The sequence below is a fragment of the Abramis brama genome (genome assembly GCF_963993115.1).
Source record: "Abramis brama genome assembly, chromosome: 22".
NCBI classification, from domain to species: domain Eukaryota; kingdom Metazoa; phylum Chordata; class Actinopteri; order Cypriniformes; family Leuciscidae; genus Abramis; species Abramis brama.
This window is the reverse complement of record NC_139984.1, coordinates 19,390,505-19,410,745: the sequence shown is the minus strand read 5'-3', so window position 1 is coordinate 19,410,745 and position 20,241 is coordinate 19,390,505. Positions and strand designations below refer to the sequence as shown.

The window sequence follows — 20,241 nt, the reverse complement described above, 5'->3', positions numbered from 1 at the left end:
GAGCCATTGTAAGCTATTATTATTAATTTTACATGCAGCCGCACAGAATTCAAACATGCAAATAGCATTCAAATCATTTATAACATCGACTTTTGGATGATAAAACGAGCATTTAAATTCTTTGCCCTAAAATATCTCACTTTGAAAATAAATTATAATAAATAGAGCATCTCAAAAAAGTTGCCGTCATCTGACAAGCAAGTTGTACGTCCTCCTTTGACCACTAGGGGCACCAGAATCCAACACACAGTTTAGGAAGATATGCGTCACATATTCTGTAATAAATATACTACAAAAAAACGTACTTAAAAAGGTTTTTATTGAGTTGAGTTTTATTGAGTGATGGCGATTGCTTAGAAAGAAGATTATGAAAACACATTTATGGCTTTTGCAGGACAGAGTGAAAACAAAAATCAGATAGCACCTTATATAAACATTTTACAGATATATTAACAACTTCATCATAAATTCTTTTGTAAACATACCAAACTAATATAAAATATTCCTGACAATTACAACAAAGTAAATAACAAAGGTTATAACGGCAGGCAAATTAGAGAACTACGATAGTAACACAAACTACTTATAAAAAGAAAACAAGAATTTTAAGTAACATGCGTATAAGATTGAGGATGACTACAAAGTTAATTTATCTCTACAAAAATTTTACACAGGCCTGGAAAGACTGTCGAATGACAAAGTATATATGCTCGGGAATGTTTTTAATTAGTCTTTTGTTGTGGTCGCTTCGTTAAAAAACAGCTATTGAGGTCAGCACAGATTGGAAAGGATTCGGGTTGTACTACTTCTACTAACCTATGGCTTTTTGAGCAACCACTTGAAAATGGAAAGTTTTTTTGCCTGTAATCCATTACACAGGATTAGCCACAGTTAAATGCATGCAATGCACCTTAACTTGAATTGCACCAAAATGCTTTATGCTGAAGAAATATGATGGGTTTGTGGGGGAGAAAAAAAAAAAAACATTTCCCAAAGAAAACCCCTTTTGCTGAGTAATCAACATGAAACCTGGCTCACAGGAGGGTAATTTCTAACAGCTGTGGAAAGATGCGCAAGGCAGAGTCAGCGTTACTACGTCAACATAAAGAGTAAAGAAATCATCAGCCACCTTTTCAAAAAGGAATGATTTGATGATTTTTCTCTCATGTCCAGTCAGCCAGAGCCAAACTTCTTGGGTTTAAGTTTAAGCTTTGTTAAAGTTCACTGATTGTACGCAGGGTAATCCAACAATACACAGTTCAGAATTAAGTCATCATGAGTCACAAGTTTCTTTAAATCATTGCAAAACACAAGTAACATACACAAAAAAAAAAAACAAGTCATGGCCGGGTCAGGAGAGCAAACTATCCTACAGACGCACAGCGAGACACGTACACACAAATTCAGGCACAGTACACGTTTGAACAGAACGTAAAAGGAGTAACCAATAAAAGGTGGTCTTGTCTTCCCACACTACTCAAAGAAAATAAATAAATAAACGTAAATAATAATTCACTGTGGAACACTGTAGCTCTGTCTTATATGAATAGCACTTAATGTATGTTGCTGCTACGAGGTTTTATTTTTTTTAAACACAATGAATCAAAAGTCTACGGCTGACGCAAGTTTTACACAGATGCATGTTTTTTTTCAGTTTTTTTCATGAAATATGCATATTAAATTAATTGAAAATCACATATATTAACATTCACTTTCCAATAACTTTACACAAATGTTACCAAAGAGAGTGTGCACTGATGTTGCATGAGAACCAGAACATTCTGTGAGATTAAAAACTGGAAGACTGTCGCGATGAGCTTGGATTCGTCCTTGAAATGCAATTTAACAATAATATGAGCCGAGCGTCACTACTTTTGCTACCACTTGAAACAGAGAACACGAATGAGATGATAGAGTTGTTATAATGGGCTAAAATGACACCACCACAAACACATTGTAAAAGTCCTTCTTTCCAACCATCAGGATAGAAACGTGGGTATTTCGTGTATGGAGGGTAACATGTGGCATGAGCTTTTCTCGGTCAAAAAAAATGGGTTATCCGGTTAATATCCTCCTTCGAAAAATATTTGAAGCGTCACGAGAATCGGGGTACAAAAAGGTGGGTACCTGGTTATCGTTCAGTCCCTCTGAAACCACTTCAGCCTTGACTACCACACGAGGACAGGCTGTCATAGAGGGAATCGCTCAGGGACTCGGGGGTCTCGAGGACCTGGGGATGGCTTGGAGACAGGCCGTCGTCAGGTCTCTCTCTCACCAACTCCAGACCAGTGTCCCTCACCATCTCCGGGTTTGCAGGAATACGGCTTTTGCCTCTACGTGGCTGCCCGGGTTGAGGAAGACTTCTCGGGTCTCCTTCACGGCTGGCTACGGAATCACTAGCCTTGTTGCGCTGCAGGACAAAAAAGCCCAAAAAATGCAAAGTGAGTAACAATGAAAAGTACATGACAGAAAAGTCTCATCTTAATAATAATACTTTCATAATTTCATTAATCATACTAATACTTTATTGCAATCTGTATGATACTCTGATATTAAAATTCTGGTTGACATTTATTTTTATGGTTTGGCAGACAACCAATAAACGGACTAAAAATCAGTCATTTTAAATGATATGAGTCAATTTAGGCCCAAAAACATTATAATGTACAGTATGAAAAATGGATATTCATTTTGAGATTTGCTAGATTGTTATTATATAATTAGCATTTTTAAAGATTAACTTTCAGTGAACATTAGATGGTGGCAAAGGTAATCTAAATTTAAGAAAGCAAACACACTGCTGAACTTTACTATGTACACTAAAAGAGATGCACTACCAAGTAAGATGGTTTGATGGCTAGTACGATGTTTTTTGAATGAAATTAATACTTTTATTCAGTAAGGATGCACTAAATTGGTCAAACGTGACATTAAAGACATTTATAATGTTACAAAAGATCATTTTGAACTTTAGAATCGAAAGAATTCTGAAAAACTGGATCACAGTTTTCATTTCACCATGATAAGAAATGTTTCTTGAGCAACAAATCAGCATATTATAATGATTTCTGAAGGACCATGTGACACTGAACACTGGAGTAATGATGCTGATTCAGATTTGCCATCACAGAAACAAATTATGTTATGAAAAATTATATTTTTAATTGTAGTAATATTTCACAATATTAATGTTTTCAATATTTTTAATCAAATAAATGCAGCCTAGGAGAGCATAACTTCTTCCAAAAACATATGTTCAAAAGTTTGGGAAAGGTAATTTTTTAACAGTTTAATAAAACAGGGAATTGGATTGCATTGTTGTACTGTAATTGTCTTGTTGGGTGAAACTAGGATCTAAAGGGATGCTCACCCTCTTAAATGAACTCTTATGACTCACTGGCTCCACTCCGTCACCAACGCCAAGATAAACCTCAGACGGCTCTGCAGATGCTTTGAGGTTTGGGAAAGTCCAGTTCTTTGTAGGGCCCAATTTCATAGGTGCTCCACAGATATCAGTGCCTGAAAAGATAAATCAAAGCTGAGAAATGGAGGGGAAAAAACACCCCCTGGAACTCCTTCCAATTAATTAATGCATGCTCATTCTTTATTGAAAACTCCCATAACTGATTAAACATAAATGACAGCTAAAGTATTATATACCTTCATGAACGATGTTTACAATCTGGCTGGATGGGATCTTGTTCTCCAAATTGCTGGTGTGATGGTCCATATCCTGACCCCCCATAAAATCCTCTTCTAAACATGACAACTCTCTCTCCAAAGTCCAGGCCTTATGAGGCATTTTCATCCCTGAGCCATGTTTTCCCTGGAGATGAGAAGGGTCACACTCCCCATGGGCCTTCCCTTTGGGAATGCTTTTGCAACCAGCATTTGCACTATAGTCAGGAAGAGGGAAGGTGCCAATGCCACTGTCAAGGGTGTGTGTAGAGATTCCAGATCCTTAAAAAAAAGTATATTGAATATTACATAAATAATATATGAATATATACATATAAATAAATGTATGATTATTATATACATGAATATTATATACATGAATATCATTTATGCATGTATGTAGGTAGGTAGGTAGGTAGGAATGATTGTGCTTAGTGTATAGTAGCACTGCATGACAAAGGATCACACGCTAAACTTCCAAATAATGCTTGCCACACATCTGTTGCTGTGTGACTCACATATGGGAGCCACAGAAATTCAGACGCACCTAGATTATTTATCATCAGTGACAGGTTAAAACCCGTTTTTGTTGCTACATGCTAACCAATCAAAATTCCTGCCTCTGGAAACATTGAAAGCCATGATGTCATGCATTGTAATCATGCCTTACCTGCAAAATGTTCATGATGAATCGTCTCAGCCAGGTTCTCATCTGATGTGACGTCTTTACTCAGTAACGCAGAAACCTGTGAAAAAAGAATAGTCAAGTTAACATTAAACTACTTTTAAAACAACAATGTCCATTATATTCATGAATTTCACTTTTTACCTTTTCCATGTCATCACTGCTTCTTGTCTGACTAGCAATGCCGGCGCTCTGGTGACTGAATACAGGTCTGGATTTACAGTCAAACGAGAGGCGTCGATGTGCCATACTGATGCCACCAGTGTCCTTTCCATCAACCCTTATAGAAGAATCGGAATTAAATTGATGTGAAAAGACTATTCATTGTTTGTCTACAGTATATTTACATTTCAGTCTGTTTCTCAGAAAAGCTTATGGTTATAGAATACTTGGAATACTACAGATGTACTACTTTTATAATAATCGTATCTGCTTTCTGGAGCTTTTTATTGAAAAACTCTGAGCTACACAAAAAAACAAAAAAAACAAACGTTTCGTTTCAATGAGAGTACATTTTTAAATTTGGGTTGAACTCTCTCTCTAATTTGTTAAGCCATATGCAGAAGCCTAGACAATATGCCAGCTGACTCACAAGTCATATTCAAATAATGTCTCAAAACACATTTTCTCACGTTACTCGTTCATCAGTTATTTTAATTAACCTTTATCATCTGAAAACCTGCACAACAACTCTGCACTTAAAGGTTAAGTCCACACAGAATTTATGTTGTCTTTGACTTCTGGGTTTCTTTTATGCTTCATGCATGAAAAGAAAATGTCTTGGAATAAAAACACTGAAAATACAACTGAAAATATTATATATAATAATAAACTAATTTATATATTATACATTTATTTGCATTGTACCAAACCAAATGGGACTTGGCAAATACATTTGTTCTGTGGAATTTCCTGCTTGAAATGCCATGCCATCTTTAAAATAAATTTCCAAATAAAATCAGTTGCTGTATATGTTGGTTTGTACTTACCGGTTTAGCAGTTGCTGCATGAAGTTGTCAGATGGCACTCCTCTGTACATCACAGACAGCTGGCCTTGGGCTTGGTCCATCACCACCTCACAGGAATGTCCCTTTCCTTGTCGGTCCAAGGCCACTCCATTCACATAAGCCCGTTCTTCTTCAAGAGCTTTATGCAAGCCCTCTGCCTTCTCAATCAGCATAGAAATGTTTAGGCTCTCACTCTCTGGTTTCTTCGCAGCCCCCTTGGAATCCTTGCCAACCGAGGATATATTGAGTTTCCATTCTCTCTTATCATCTTTCACTTTCGACGTTTCTGGTTTACGGCTAAGAGCTGGCAACTTGCTTTTTCTCAGACCAAACCAGTTGGCAATTCCATTGGAAGCTTTTTGCTTGACCTCAACCATTTGCCCTTTATCTTGCTCTTGCAGTTTCAGCATATTTTCCTCAATGCCCTTCATGACCTTCTGCTCGATAGAAGACTGTGGGCTGGGGGCAGAGTGCCTCTTTTCTTCAGCGGGCTCTACCGGCCTTGGTGGAGGAGGAGGAAGACTCTCTCCATAGGAAGAATTCTTCTTCTTATTGGCCCTGAGATGGCTTCTGTCCTCAGATTTGGACATGTACCTCTGAAACTCTTGAGTAGGCTTCCCATCTCGGTTCATAGAGGGTGGCACAGTTTTAGTTGGTGATTTGAGTGGGATTTTATTGGGGCTGGCACTCTGGGGACCAGTGACATTTTTTGCATTATACGAAAGGCTATGGGGTGTTGTATTCTTAGCATAGCTGCGCAAAGCCTGCGCAGCCTCTAGGTTAGTAGATGGTGGATGCATCTTAGATTTTGGGCTTTCTTGCTTGGCTAGGAATGTTCTAGAGGATTCATGTTCAAGTTTGGAGACTAATGTGCTAGACGGAAGAGACCTGACAGCTTGCTCAACATGCTGAAAGGCTCCTTGTTGTTTCGAAACAGCACCATCAAGATGAACTGAATGGTATGATTTATCCTCAATGGAATCTGTATTTTTAGGAAGTCTATATTCTCCTGATTTACAATCAGAGTTTCTGTCAGCAGTTTTGCTTTTATCGGTAGTTTGTGTTGGTATGCTTGCAGCAGACTGAATTTCTTTCTTCTCTGCAAGCGGAGGACAAGCTGTGTACTCCTCCGGGTTCCTTAACTTGCCAAGTGCAGCCAGTCGTTCTTTAAAAGAATGACTTGATTCACCTGAATGTCTACCAATCCCTGATTTCTTAGGAACAGGCGGTGGATCATTCCTTTTAAAAGGTGATTCGGAGCTCTGTGAATCATTATCAACCATTTCGCTTTTCTCTTGGCTCCTGGACCTCGTGCTAATCCCACTTTGAGCCTTCTGGGATGATGACTGACTAGGCAGACTGCGATGATTGACTTGCTTATGCCACACCGGGCTCTCCGAGCTGTCCTCTTGGTCTGAAGAATCAGATTCAGGTGAGATGTCCTTCTGCTTGAAACTCGTTGGTCTCTCTATACCAAACTTTGTCTGCTTTCCTTTCGCACCTTCACTAACTGGGCTGGAATTTTGAAGAGATGAGCTCACTTCTCCAAGCAGCTGGGATACATCGGTGCCACACGTTTTGGAGATATCCGAGACGTTTTCATAGAGTGGAATTTTCTGAGGGGTCTTTTGAACATGAGAACTTTGTCCAGGCTTGGCTACTCGACTTGTTTTAGGGATACCACAGCCAAGTTCTTTTGGCAATGGTGCAGGAACATCATCAGGCTGGGGTGGAGAAGTTGGAGCAGAGTGGGACTCCGATTTAGAAGGGGGCAGCTGTCTTTGCCTCTCTGTTGTGGTGGCTTTTCGCGTGGCTACAGGCGAATTGTGCACCTCATAGTTGTTGCTCCGGCAAGGAATCTTTGAGCTACGAGTCAACTGAGGACTGAGACGAGGTGGAGCAGGTACTGCAGTACGTTCTCCAAGAGTGGGTATTTTAAGGAACTTGAGCAGTTTGGAGGGCGAGGCCTTGACCTCTCTAAGGCAGGAAACTTGATTCGGGCTGACCGTAACTTTCGATCTAATGGACTGAAGGTCAGATGGGGTGTCTTTCACAGGGACAGAGATATCATCCAGTACTTTTGAGGCAGTATGATTCTCATTGGGAGAAAATAACAGACCTTTGTGGACTGGTTCAATGCTGTCCATCTCACAGTGTGTATTTTGTAAATTGTCTTTGAGTCCAAGAGTAGGCAGCTTTGAGGTGGCTATGCTAGCTCGACAGACACAGTCAGTGTCTTCTTTCGTTGCAAACTCTTCTTTCTCAAGTCTTTGTGGCGCTACAGCGTTTAAGTGCTTCAAGTCAGAGTCCAGCAGTGCCACATCAATTGTGCTATCATCACAAATAGTCTCATTGCAGGTGCTGCTGCTTGACCTGTTGGATTGAGATTCGAGCAGAAAGTCAGATAACCTATTCTTGTCTCTTGTTTCTACAGATACATGACCTGAGACTCCTCTGGGCTGATCTCTTTCTGAAATGGTTAATCTCGAGTATGATTCAGGGGCTTCTAATGGGTGGGGATCATTTGGTGGGTTAAGACCTTGCTCTGCTGAAAGAATGGACATATCTCCAGACGCCCTATTTACAAACAGTTCACTTGTACCTGTGGCAGGTTTCACGAGACTCTGCATTTCCATGTTCTCTTGGAAATCGGGCCGAGCCAAATTGAGGTTATCGATGGTAATGGGGGCTGAAGTGCAACAATTGTGGCTACTCTTGGCTAAGCTGACTGAATCTTTATTGGACAGCATCAAGCATGTGCTACAACTACCACACTTTACATTACTGTGCTCTCCTCCATTCAAATGCTGATGTGTGCAAACATCTGGGCAGGAATGGGAACAATGTGCTTTGGGTGCATTGCACCTGGATGAATTGTCTCTGCAGGCTAATACAGCCTCCTTAGAGGCAAGAGCCTGGCTGTAGTCACAGATCGAGGGAATCCCAGAGGAACGATGGTACCGAAGCGGATCCGTTTCTTCAAGCTTACGGAGGACCTCCAAAATGTGTGCTTTCTTCTTCAAAAATGGAGACATGGCCTCCATGGACGTGGATGAGCCTTGGGTCTCAGGTATGCAATTTTGTGCACATTCGCTGTTGCCCTGTGGAACCAAATTATAAGGATGAGGAAAAGTTGTCATAAAAGACAGATTCAACAAAGACTTTGTGTACGGCTTCTACCTTGGCCTGTGCGGTCCTCTGAGCCTCAATCACTTTGTTAGATTCACTGTGCTGCAGCTCGCCGATGTGCTCCAGACAGGGTCCTGGCTGCTTTGATAAGACACATCAGGTAAGCTTTAAGCTTCTTATTATATGAATCAATTACTGGTTTATGCAAAAAAATTATCACAAGTATGCATGCACAACAAGGATATTTTGCCTGTTTACACACAAAATCCTTGAGGTCACAAGAATAAAAAGCTGCCCAAGCAGACCAGGAAAATTAAACAGGAAGAGGTTAATTGAGCCATTTTCTTCATTTTGCAAACAAACCTAATAGGACATCCCTGTGGAGTTTGAAGAATGTTTTGTGAAAAACATCCACTTAAATAGGTCTTGCACTATGCATTTTTCCATCATATTTTGAAGGATTTAATCATTTACCTGCGTATGAACACATGCTTGACTGTGCAATTTCTCCTGCAGGAGCTCACACAGTGTTCTGTTCTGCCTCTCCAAATCAAACACACGCATTTTCAGCTTAATGCATTCCTCTCTGAGATCCTAAAAGAATAATTTATAGCATAACATTTTTAAAAATATATACCATTTATAAAATATACAACAGATATATTTAAAAATAAGTATCAAAAATGTAAATTAAATTAATAATTAAAATAAATATAAATTAAATATAAATAAATCTTTAGACTTTGCAGTTCAAATAAAGTTTTTATTTATTCATCAGTTCCTGATGCAAAACCACACAGTTTTTACCTTTTGATTGAGTAACGCTTGGACAACATGGTTGGCCACCTAAAAACAAACACATTAACTATTACACTTTTTATGTATCATTTGACTAACGGTTTTAACTAATGAAATAATTATATGACTAAAGGCCCTGATATACTCACATTATTTATATAGCACTGTATACAATAGATTGTTTAAAAGCAAGCAGCTTTACAGTATTAAACATGAAAAAAACACTCATTTACAGAACTTCTTTCCATTAGAATTACAATTTCTACTGTAAAGCTCTCCAATGTATTCATGTTTTTACTCGCGGACGTCTGACCTCGACAGACTGAACAGAAGAAATGAACTGAAGAAGATTTCCACGTCAAAGAAGCCGGATCCTCAGAGCACACCTACCTATGCTATGGCATAATCGTCATGGACCAATGGTAGTATGAAGGTGTTTACCAGCAAGAGCGAACTTTCAGAAGATTTGCAAGCTGTTTCGAACTCCCGAAACGAACACAAAACGAACTTCGTTCCACAAAAAGAAATGACACCACACAACTTCGTTCATCTTCGATTTCACTTGAAATATATAAGGGCCTTTATGATTTTATTTATCTAATTGGCTGTCTGCATTAGAAAAAACCATTGCAAATCTCCATAGGAAGGCAAATGTATGGCTTGGTAAAAAAACAATATTTAACTCACCTCATCCAAGCATCGCTCATATGCTTCTCTCTGACTCTCGTTTGCTAATGAAAGGGCAGAGTTCTCGGCCTGTACAAAAATAGAACAGTTTAAACAGCAAGTCGAGGAAGAAAAGTAAACAAAATGGTATTCTTGGTTAAAGTATATGGCACTTACTTGAAGTTCTCTCACTCGTTCCAGAAGCTCACTGCTACTCTCTTCCTCTAGATAGGACTCAAGATCACCCTCCTCAGACTCAAAGTCCTCATCTACTCTATTTTGGGCCTCTTCCGACATTGTCTTTACCTAACAAGAAGAAAGAGATAGTTTTTTTGAGAAAAAATAGCCTTTTATTGTGCCATTTTTTATAATTCCCCCACCCACTACATAAAGTGCTGTGAGTGAAAGACACGCTATCACTACTTGAGTTTGGGACGGGACTGCTTGTTTGACCAACCTATGGAAGATGAGGGAAGTGTTTTGCAAAACTTGTTTGAAGACAGGTATTAAGTAACCCTTTGATGTGCTAATGAACAACAAATTACAGACTCCAGAATTTCAGATTCTTACTTTTTAAGCCCTTTGTTTGCATACAATAAACAATTGGTTGAACAACCTGTAAATCAGCTTTCCACACATTCTAGTGCACTTTCTGAGTTTCTGAGTTCACACTGCCGGTGTATGGAAGGCATTTTCTGCCAATTTTAAATAAATCAAAAATGATAAAAATGAAAACTAAAACCAGATTAACAATTTCATTATAGAAAACTGTACACAAAATATGTGACAAAATTGAAAACGAAATTAAATTATTTAATTAAAATTTTCATTACAATGAAATTTACAGTGACAATGCATCATCCCTGTGAAATTGAAAAATAAAATGCAATTGGTGATTTGACGTTTCATTTTCACTACAATCCCGAGGCAAGACTGCCAATATTAAAATGAAAAGCCAATAAGAAACTGAAAATGAAAACTGTGAAATAAAAGGAAATAAAATGAAAACTACATTTTACATTTGAATTTGAATTATCACTATTAGTGCGTGAGCATTAATAAAAAGCTTTGTAAAAACTGTATTTGCAAAGTCAACCTGTATGCAAATTATATGTTAATTGTTGGGTGGGGCTTATTCTGAGAGTGTCTAAGGGTGAATGAGTGAGTGCAGAGCACGTAAAAGAGTTAGCGTGACTATCAAGTCTTTGAGACAGCTGGGAGTGAGTAAGCAGAACTCAAGTCCCTGGCAAATCACATCTTCACTTTAATAGTGTCATCAGAGGGGATTAGACAAAAGAGTACTCAAAACACTAGAGGATTCCAGCCATCACGCCGTTTCATGACCTACTGACTTACTGACTGGGGCACAGAATTGGATCCTCGTGACCTGCATTCGAACTTAGATGACAAAAGCGTGTTCAAAGACATGTTCACTCAAAAGTCTGAGGTATTCTGAAATTAAAACAATGACAATGATTTAATAAATTATTGTATTATAGTGAAACGAATTAAGATTCAAAGAGAATAAAAGTCAAATCTGATTGGCAAACCAAGAATTTTGCCCATCACACCAATTTCTCTTTGCATATAAACATCTTTATTTTAATAAATGTAAGGCTGCACTGCTATGGTTGATACCGAAAAATATTTATATTTTGAAGCCCATTAACCAATAGGCTATATTGGCCGATATTAAAAATGAATTTACATTTTGTGATATTACCAATTTTACTTATCGGACCAATTCAAATGAACATTCATCAGCTGAAAACCGATGTGACCAACTGACAGATTGTGCATTCTTAATAAAATGTTAACCTTTTGAACTGAAATCAAAATCTCATTTAAACATTCTTCTCGTGTTGAAAATACTGATGGCTATCAGTGTTTTGATGATGTAAACACCCTTATTGTTTCACTATACCACAACAGTAGCCTCCAGTCATCTTCATCCACCCATTCCCAGCACTGCACTATACCATAAATTTGACCTTCAATATGAACACTGGATGTAGTCAGAGGATGGACTATCATTGCAAAATTGAATCTAAAAATCAATATGTTCATGGGACTCATTCATAATTGATCCTCTAATTATTCGGTGTGCTCATTTATGTGGCAAGCTTATCTATAGACGTCTAACTCTTTGTCGAGTGAATAGCTTAAATTGAAACTCCATATCTGAAAGCAAATGAATACAAAGGCTATGGGGGTCAGAGGGTTGACGGAGCGCAGCGGGTCAGAGAACACTGCTCTGTTTTAACAGTAAAGGATGGCACTACGACAGGCTCCAGGCCACACTATAGAGCTGGTAGTTCCTGTTGTGCCAGGAGGCTCCTTTCACATGACAGATTCTTTTCACAAAGACACAAGGAATAGCCTTCCGACAGAAGATGTATTTGTACCATAACTGTGATCAACCCATAAAGAAAGGAAGCATTTACATTTTTTATTCAGAAGACACTTTTATCCAAAATGAAAGTAGATACATAAGCTGTAAATCGTAGTTAAAATATGGAATTTAATTAATTTACAAATCCATAAATCTTACAAACTAAATGCCTTAAACATATTTTACTACCAATGTACCAGATGTTTGATAAATAGATAAATAGTCCATATATATAAAAAATAAATACAAAAAAATGATATACATTTAAAATATATTAAAATATAAATATATTATATATTAAAAAATAAAATAAATTAACTCACCAAGAAAGGAATATAGTAAAAATCCAAAGGCTTGGGCAAAAAGCCTTAATGAAATTTTATATCTTAAAAAAGCAAGTTAATATGATAGTCCTCTGAAGAATGAATATAGCTGGCGGAGTAGAACTAACCGGTATTCCAGGTTAACACTCTTGTCTACTCTGAAAAGTAAAACTTACATAAAACAGCCCTCTGAATTTCACTGTGTCACGCTCACGTTCTCATGTGTGCCTGTCCTGTGATAAAGATGATCTTGAGATACAAGGAAGTTAAATCTACATATTATGCGCAAGCGGTGACATTTTGGTTTCACAACATTCGCAATACAGGATTAGCTAGAACTGTGTCATGTCTCTGCTCCATTTTTACCCCATGTTGTTAATGCTTGACAACTTTCCAATCGCTGGTGGCCAGGGCAGGGCAAAATCTCAAGAGATCACCAGAAGCCTCGACCATCTTTCTTTTCATCTATGAATCACTCACAAGCAATGGAAAATGTATGGGTGAGTAAGCCGATTCTGGTGAAACAGAGCCTCAAAAGCCTATTCTGGAGTCTTTATGATAATATTGTCAGTGGATAGAGGAGTGTCAGTCCTCTAGAAATTCCCCTCTGCTGCTACTTTTAACCTTCCTCAAAAGAGAGACAACACTCAACATTCCTCAAGAGATGTTTAGACTAACTAAAACTAACATTAGCTACTAAATATGGATCATTATGGTCGAATAAATACATTTTGATAGTAATTAATATTATAATTAATATAATAACTATTTTAATATTATTCTGCATTCATCTTCAAATTCAGGTCTAAATTTAACTAATTAATCTAAATTCATAAGTCTAATTTTCAGTTTTAGCCCTACCACACCTGGTTTAACCAAACCGCTGAGTTGGCACTCAATTACCTTAACAAGTACTATTAATACAAGGTTTCACACAAAAATTCTAAGACCATGGAGAAAGACAAACAAACAGTCAAACTGCTATTAGAAACATTAACTGCTTTTGAGATAGGGCTGCACGATATTGAAGAAAAGTGCGATATGCGATAACTCATTAAATAATGCGATATTCGATATGCGATACGATAATGCATAGTGTGTAAAATAAACGTAAAATAAACTGTAGCATAAGAAGTGTTATTTTAGCATCAGTGTAAACCACAGGGTTTAGGGTTTCAGGTATTTCCACATTAGGTTTATTTAACAACAGAAACTGAATAATCAAATCTAAAAATAAAACACTGCTTAGTTTTCACTGTATGAATTAAATATACACTGATTCTTATTAAAGCTACAAAAGTTATTCAGCCAAGAGCAGCGAGTGATTTTCTCTTTGTCTTTTATTCATGACCCCAGTTATTGCAAGATATGCATATCGCGATATATACATTTGCGATATTTCGATATATTGTGCAGCCCTATTTTGAGGCAACAGATCAGATTTCAAATCGTGACTAACATTTTGCGGTGATGCTCTTGTATTATTGTCGAACTGTGGCTCTGTCGAGAACAGACTTCCTGAGGGCTATTGGCCTCACCTGCAGCACAATCATTTCTTAAACACAGAAGTACTGTGTTCAGTGCAACAGGGCTAATCCTCTGTGCTCTTGTAAGGATCTAAGCAGATTAGCATCAGTTTACATCTGGCCCTAAACTTAAGGTTGCTGCATACACACTGTCATATCGCTCTGTGCTGGACACGTGCCACAGCCTATCCATATCTGTACTGGGATCTTTTGTTGATTAAATAGATGAAATGCAAATTGTGTCTTTATTTACTCACCCTCATATTGTTCCAAACCTGTAATTTGTTTCTTCAAAAACAAAAAGGGAGATTTTTTGAAGAATATTTTTACCACACTTAAATATAATGAAAGTAAATGGGGACTAGGTCTGTCAAGCTCCAAAATTACACCATAAACACGGTTCATATACGACTTGTTTGCTATACTCCAAGTCTTCAAAAGCCATACAACACCTTTGTTGTAACAAAAAGACTGAAAACCCATATTTACTGATAATCATTCATGAGCTGTTACCTGCTGCAAACAAATCACTGAATCATTGAGTTGAACTTGAGAACAAGATTAGTCTGAATCTTGATCAACTGATTTATTTAAAAGATCCAATAAAAAAAAAAAAAAAAAAAAAATGGACATCACTATAGTACATGAACCATATGGACCACTTTTATGGTGCTTTTTGCAACATTGACAGTTATTAAACTGAATTGAAACAACACTGAATTTAAATTGAGATGAACAACCACACTATTTCCTTCTGAAATTGAATTTGTTTCATAATTGATTCATTTATTATTTTGAAGCTGCTTTGAAACAATAAATATTGTATAAATCTCTATACAAATAAATTTGACTTGTTTTTTGTTGTTTTGGAGCTTGACTGCATTATATTGACAGCTCTATACATTAAAAAAGAGTGGCTGGAATATGCTTCATAAATGCACCTTTGTTTGTTCCACAAAAGAAAAAGAAAGTCATACAGGTTGGGAACAACATGAGGATGAGTAACATTTTGGGGTGAATCAGGCATTGAAAAATCCATATTCACCAACCACTATTTGGAATACCAAGGGTGGACGTATCCGCCATAATATCTAGGACAGTTATAGCCCTACTGTATATACCACAGTATAGTGGAGTCGGTTTTACCGACAAGCAAAAACAGAGGCAAACCAGCACCCATGCCAACAAGATTCTTGGCAGCGCTCAAGCACAATGCAAGCCCCTTAATCCACTGATATGCTGTATAGTAAACATAGCAATAAAGCACTGTGGCAAACCCAAAACAGGGCCCCAAACTCATTTGTCTGTAAAGCAGTACATTTATTGAGGCTAAGCTTCTGAGAGACTACTGTTAATGTTGGTAGGACTTATATTCTCCAATACTTCTGAGTCACTGCCTTGGTATGATGCCCAGAGGAGAGAAGTCTACTGAATGTGACTAAGACTAGAAATCAAAGCTCCACTCAGAGACGAAACCCCAACAAAGCCTGGCGGAGTCAGACACCAGAGGCCACTGTCTGTTCTGCTGGATATATCAAACACAAGAGAGCCACTCTTATCTGACAATATGAAGGACACAGCTTCTCGAAAGGTTGGCAAACTTGATCAAATGATGTAGAGGTTACATGTAGAATGTCTACACAATCAGAAAGAAAGATGATGGAGTTCTAGATTGCACACAATGTCAAATTCATTTTTACCATCATGCATTGAACCACTTATGGGCCAATTTGTACAAATGCACAAGGGCATCAATACTAAGAGAAAATCACAACCACATGTCTTTTAGTACATGTAATTTATATACTTTTAGCAATTACAAAAAACAATGTTAAAACATTTTAATCTGGTAAATAATAGTATAAACAGTTCCAGAAAATTCTAATTCTCCAAAGAAATGTAGTACAAGCCTATTTAACTTAGTCCTTTGTGTCAGTGTGCAAACCCCCCCATATTTCTTTCACCAGCTTCAGTTCAGCAATAAGCCATGAATGGATGAATGACTGCCATGGATCTGCTTGTTGTCATTTTGCATATTTGAGGGGGGGCTCGTACAGTTACGAATTATATCTCGAATAATGCAAATTAGGATTTAAAAGAGTGTTGATAAAAAAGGGAAAGTAGATGTTGGGGGAGGACCTGCATGGCTCAGAGGGGTGGAATAAAGCCAGTGTGAAGGCAATCAAACAGAAGTAGGGCTCTCCGGGATTCCAAAATGTGCTGGGAGCTCCGCCTCCATCCCCCACACTCGAGGAGTTATTAAGAAACAGCCAATCGGCATCCGAAGAGACGGTCTCTGATTATTCACACCCTGCACAATGGGCACAGAGCCCTCAGACACCTTCATAACCCAATTATTGATCTGTTCGCATGATTTACGAGCTGATAAAATGATCAATCACACCAGAAGAAGAAATAGACAGTCTGCAAATGCACTGAATAGAGTTATAATGAATAAAAGCATTCTGTGGAAAAGCAAACAAACATATAGACATTCCATCAAGTCCCTAAGGGCATTATATTTTCTCTTTGATGTGAATTATTCCCGGGGATAAAGAGTCTCTGAAGTATGGCGAGACAGCTTCTATTCCTGAATGTGGCATTAAATAAATAAAATCTTTAATAATGCAGGTTTATGCAGCTGGGGTAAAGATTTCCATTGCAATTTTCGGTGTGCTTTAAAGATTATTTGGTCCACTTGCTCTGGCTGTCGCATCGGTGACAGCAAAGGCCCCCCAAATGTTTATGGACTGTCTAGTCCTCCATTTTGCTCCAAACATGAAAGGTAAGGCATGCTACTCTGTAGCTCTCAGTAAAGTTACCATGCAGCCATCTGCAGACTCATGCACTATTGTTGTTCCTTTGCGGCAGTGCACCTATCTACACAAAGTGCGTTGTCTCCATCTGCACAGCCTTGACTGCAGCATGAGCTACCTAAACACACTTAAATGAGGACTAAGCAAAAGCTTCAGCTTGTTCAAGGACTACTTTGATTCACAGACTAACTGTAAATGAACTCCAGCCTAATTCTCAATTACTTACAGTTGGCTTGGAGTTAAATAAGATGATCACTCACACCCAAACAATGAGTCCTTCAGGCATCACACTGAAGCATGTACCCACGTTGTCCCTGAACCAATGCAAACTTGTGCTTATTAACATTTTAGCATGCAACTGCTTCTCTAACCTAGATGGCGATGAAATAGACTTTTTGATAGTCCTTTTAAAAATGGCACCAGCTGTTTTTCATGACAAGGAAAACTTGTATGGGTCGTTTCAGCACGCTACACCGGCTTAAGCAAACCGTTTTGATTGATTAGCATACGGAAATGATGATCAATGCCATGGTGACCGACCTACAGCTTTCAAAAACGTTAATGCAGCAAGGTAATATTCAACAACAAAAAAATCATATAGACTGCTCCAGAACTGTTTGCCAAGGGATAAATGCATAGTTGTTCCACACTAAGCCAAATCTGATATCTAACGGTTCACGAAACACACTCCTGACAAAGTGCCTGCTAACACAAGTCACTGAAATACAGCGAGAAACGTGTAGACAGGATTCAACCGTGGCTAAAAAGCAGTGTTGCAAACAGCTATGCGTAAAATTACCTTTAATTCCAGTCAGAGCATCCCAGACGTTTCAGTGCAGCCCATGCAAGGCAAATGTGAGACACGGGAGCAGGATCCGCAAACGCCACAAAGAAACCCTTTTGCAATATTTTAGCGTTCCTCCGAGGAAATCCTCCTCACGTTACTCTGGTAGTACAGTGCCTGTCCTTAGGCAAGTGCGAGGAAACTGTATCTGCTGTCTGCAGTGGACTCCATGTCCTCCCATTGTTCAAGGGAGTGTGAGGCAGGCATCCTACCCCAATAGACCCAGCCTACTACAACAGCTGTGGGCCAGCCCCCCATCTCTCCTCTGAGTGTCTCTCCCTCCTCCAACGGCTGCAGCTAAACATTAACCCTACAACTGCTGGAGAGGCCATAAAAATAGAGGGGGTTATATTTCAAAAAGCCACCCCGAACAAAGATGAGGACAAGGACGGATATCCGAACAGGCGCAGGAAAAAAAAAAAAAAAAAAGGAGTTACCCAGGCAACTCTGCCCCTTGTCAAGGAGCAGGAGCTTCTTTTCTAAGAGGATTGAGACTGCTTTATCAGACTTGCACTGATTGGATTGCAACTGCAGATACTGTGGAAGTCAATGTAGAGCTGTATGACCAAAACCTGACCTGGATAAATAAACACAATGGCCAAGTGACAAAAAAAAAAAAACTATGAGTAATTAAAAACGAACTGTGAAAAGACAAAAAAAAAAGGATCTCATTCCCTTTAAAGCACCACTATTTGAGCTATTCGCATTCAGATTGGTGCCTTTGGCCATTTTCTGGAGTGTTCGGACTTGAATGTTAGGATGCAGCATTAAAAAAAAAAGTCCAACTTTAAAAAAAACAATGTTCAGTTTCATTCAGGGGTCCGTTCTTCCCAAAAAATTCTGTTATCATTTACTCACCCTCAGGTTGTTTCAAACCTGTATCAATTTCTTTGAGCTGTTGAACAAAAAGGAAGATATTTTGAGGAATGTGGGAAACTGAACAGTTCTGGGGCACGATTGAATGGCCTGGTTACAAACTTTCCTTAAAATATTTGAGTTCACTCAAACAAAGAAATGTAAACAGGTTTGGAACAACTTGCGGGTGAGTAAATGATGACAGAATTTTCATTTTTGGGTGAACTATCCCTTTAATACATCCAAGCTGATTTGACAGATGCCAGAATTTCTAATTGTGACAAGTGATCTCTAGCTTTTAATTTTTTCCAGAGTCAAGAGTAGCCTATTGCAATTAGCCAATTGTAATGCGCGGACATCAGTGGACTGTATTGATGAATATTATATCACGCAAACAGTCAAAGCGCAAAAGCGCAGAGAAGAGAACTATACTTTCGGCTTAAGGTAACCCCCAGACTAGTCAATATTGAAAATATGTAATTTCGCACATACCTAATATAAAGCTATACACATTACCTGTGATGGACAAACTATGTGCATTTACATGCACTTTTAAAAGTTTAAATTCAGTCGGATTAAAGCAATAATTAATCATAATTGTCACGTAAATGCTTTAGTATGACTGAAATTGTACCAACTTGAGAAGTTTGTATGTTTGTATTAAACGGCATGCCAGCTTCTGTGGCTATTTTCATGGAGAGAAAATTTATGGTAAAGCTATATCAGGTTTTTACAATCTATTTATGCTAAAAACTCTAAAACTGCATTTGGTTTAATCTTGTTAAAAAAAAATTTCAAGAGTGTTTACGGAGTAAAAAAGGTTTCTCACAGGGTTAAAATCAGCACAATCTAATAAAACATGCTTCAGGGATAAAGCGTTTTGAAATTGGACTAAGCATCCTATATAATGTGAATGCAGCTCGATTACACGTTGTGTCATGTATACTTCGACAGACACACTCTACTTCGCTCTAACTAGATTATAACTGCACATGTATACATGTTTACTGGTAACCTGAGAGGAGATTTTGATACTGTCGAAATCCTCCCCTAATAAAAAGCAATCCCTTTGCAATGCACTAAAACCTTATCTAAATATCTCAGTGTTATGGCTACAGAGTTGGTCTACGAGGCCAAAGGGCTGAAAAAGATTGTCCCTGACTGTGAATGAACCTCAGATCATGCCCTTGCCAGATACTAATTCATATGTGCATGTCTGTAGGAGGAATTCCACCTCAGCTAGTGTTAGTGTCTTCACATGAGTCGACCAAATTGGATGAAATGACCCAAATGCAAGGGGGTCACATGTTGTCTTGGAGTCAACAGTCAAGGGGTGAGAGCTTTCTGGACAAAGGTCCATTGTGATCCTTTAAACCCCACTTTCACGTTTCTAAACACCCAAGAGGGATAGACTTACGGCATTACATACAATGATCCAGATCCATAATGAGGTGCATTGTGACATGATGGTCTTAAATGTCAGGAATTCAGATCAGAGTCTTATTGGGAGGTCATCTTGGCT

The 20,241-nt window shown here is 38.3% G+C and overlaps 1 protein-coding gene across 2 annotated transcripts in view; it reads right to left on the bottom strand.

The window, feature by feature from the left end:
* Positions 1–302: 302 nt before the first annotated feature.
* Positions 303–20,241, bottom strand: part of nckap5l (NCK-associated protein 5-like) — a 29,334-nt gene continuing 9,395 nt past the window's right edge. Inside the window, exons 2-12 of one of the 2 annotated variants that reach the window (XM_084098705.1) lie at positions 10,141–10,269; positions 9,985–10,053; positions 9,307–9,345; positions 8,974–9,093; positions 8,551–8,637; positions 5,353–8,471; positions 4,508–4,643; positions 4,349–4,424; positions 3,661–3,960; positions 3,371–3,519; positions 303–2,410 (exon numbers count right to left, since the gene is read on the bottom strand). In XM_084098705.1, the coding sequence (XP_083954831.1) occupies positions 2,159–2,410; positions 3,371–3,519; positions 3,661–3,960; positions 4,349–4,424; positions 4,508–4,643; positions 5,353–8,471; positions 8,551–8,637; positions 8,974–9,093; positions 9,307–9,345; positions 9,985–10,053; positions 10,141–10,260 (4,467 nt within the window). In that variant the 5' untranslated portion in view covers positions 10,261–10,269 and the 3' untranslated portion in view covers positions 303–2,158. Of the gene's footprint in view, positions 2,411–3,370; positions 3,520–3,660; positions 3,961–4,348; positions 4,425–4,507; positions 4,644–5,352; positions 8,472–8,550; positions 8,641–8,973; positions 9,094–9,306; positions 9,346–9,984; positions 10,054–10,140; positions 10,270–20,241 lie in introns of both variants that reach the window. The other variant, XM_084098704.1, reaches the window with a different exon arrangement.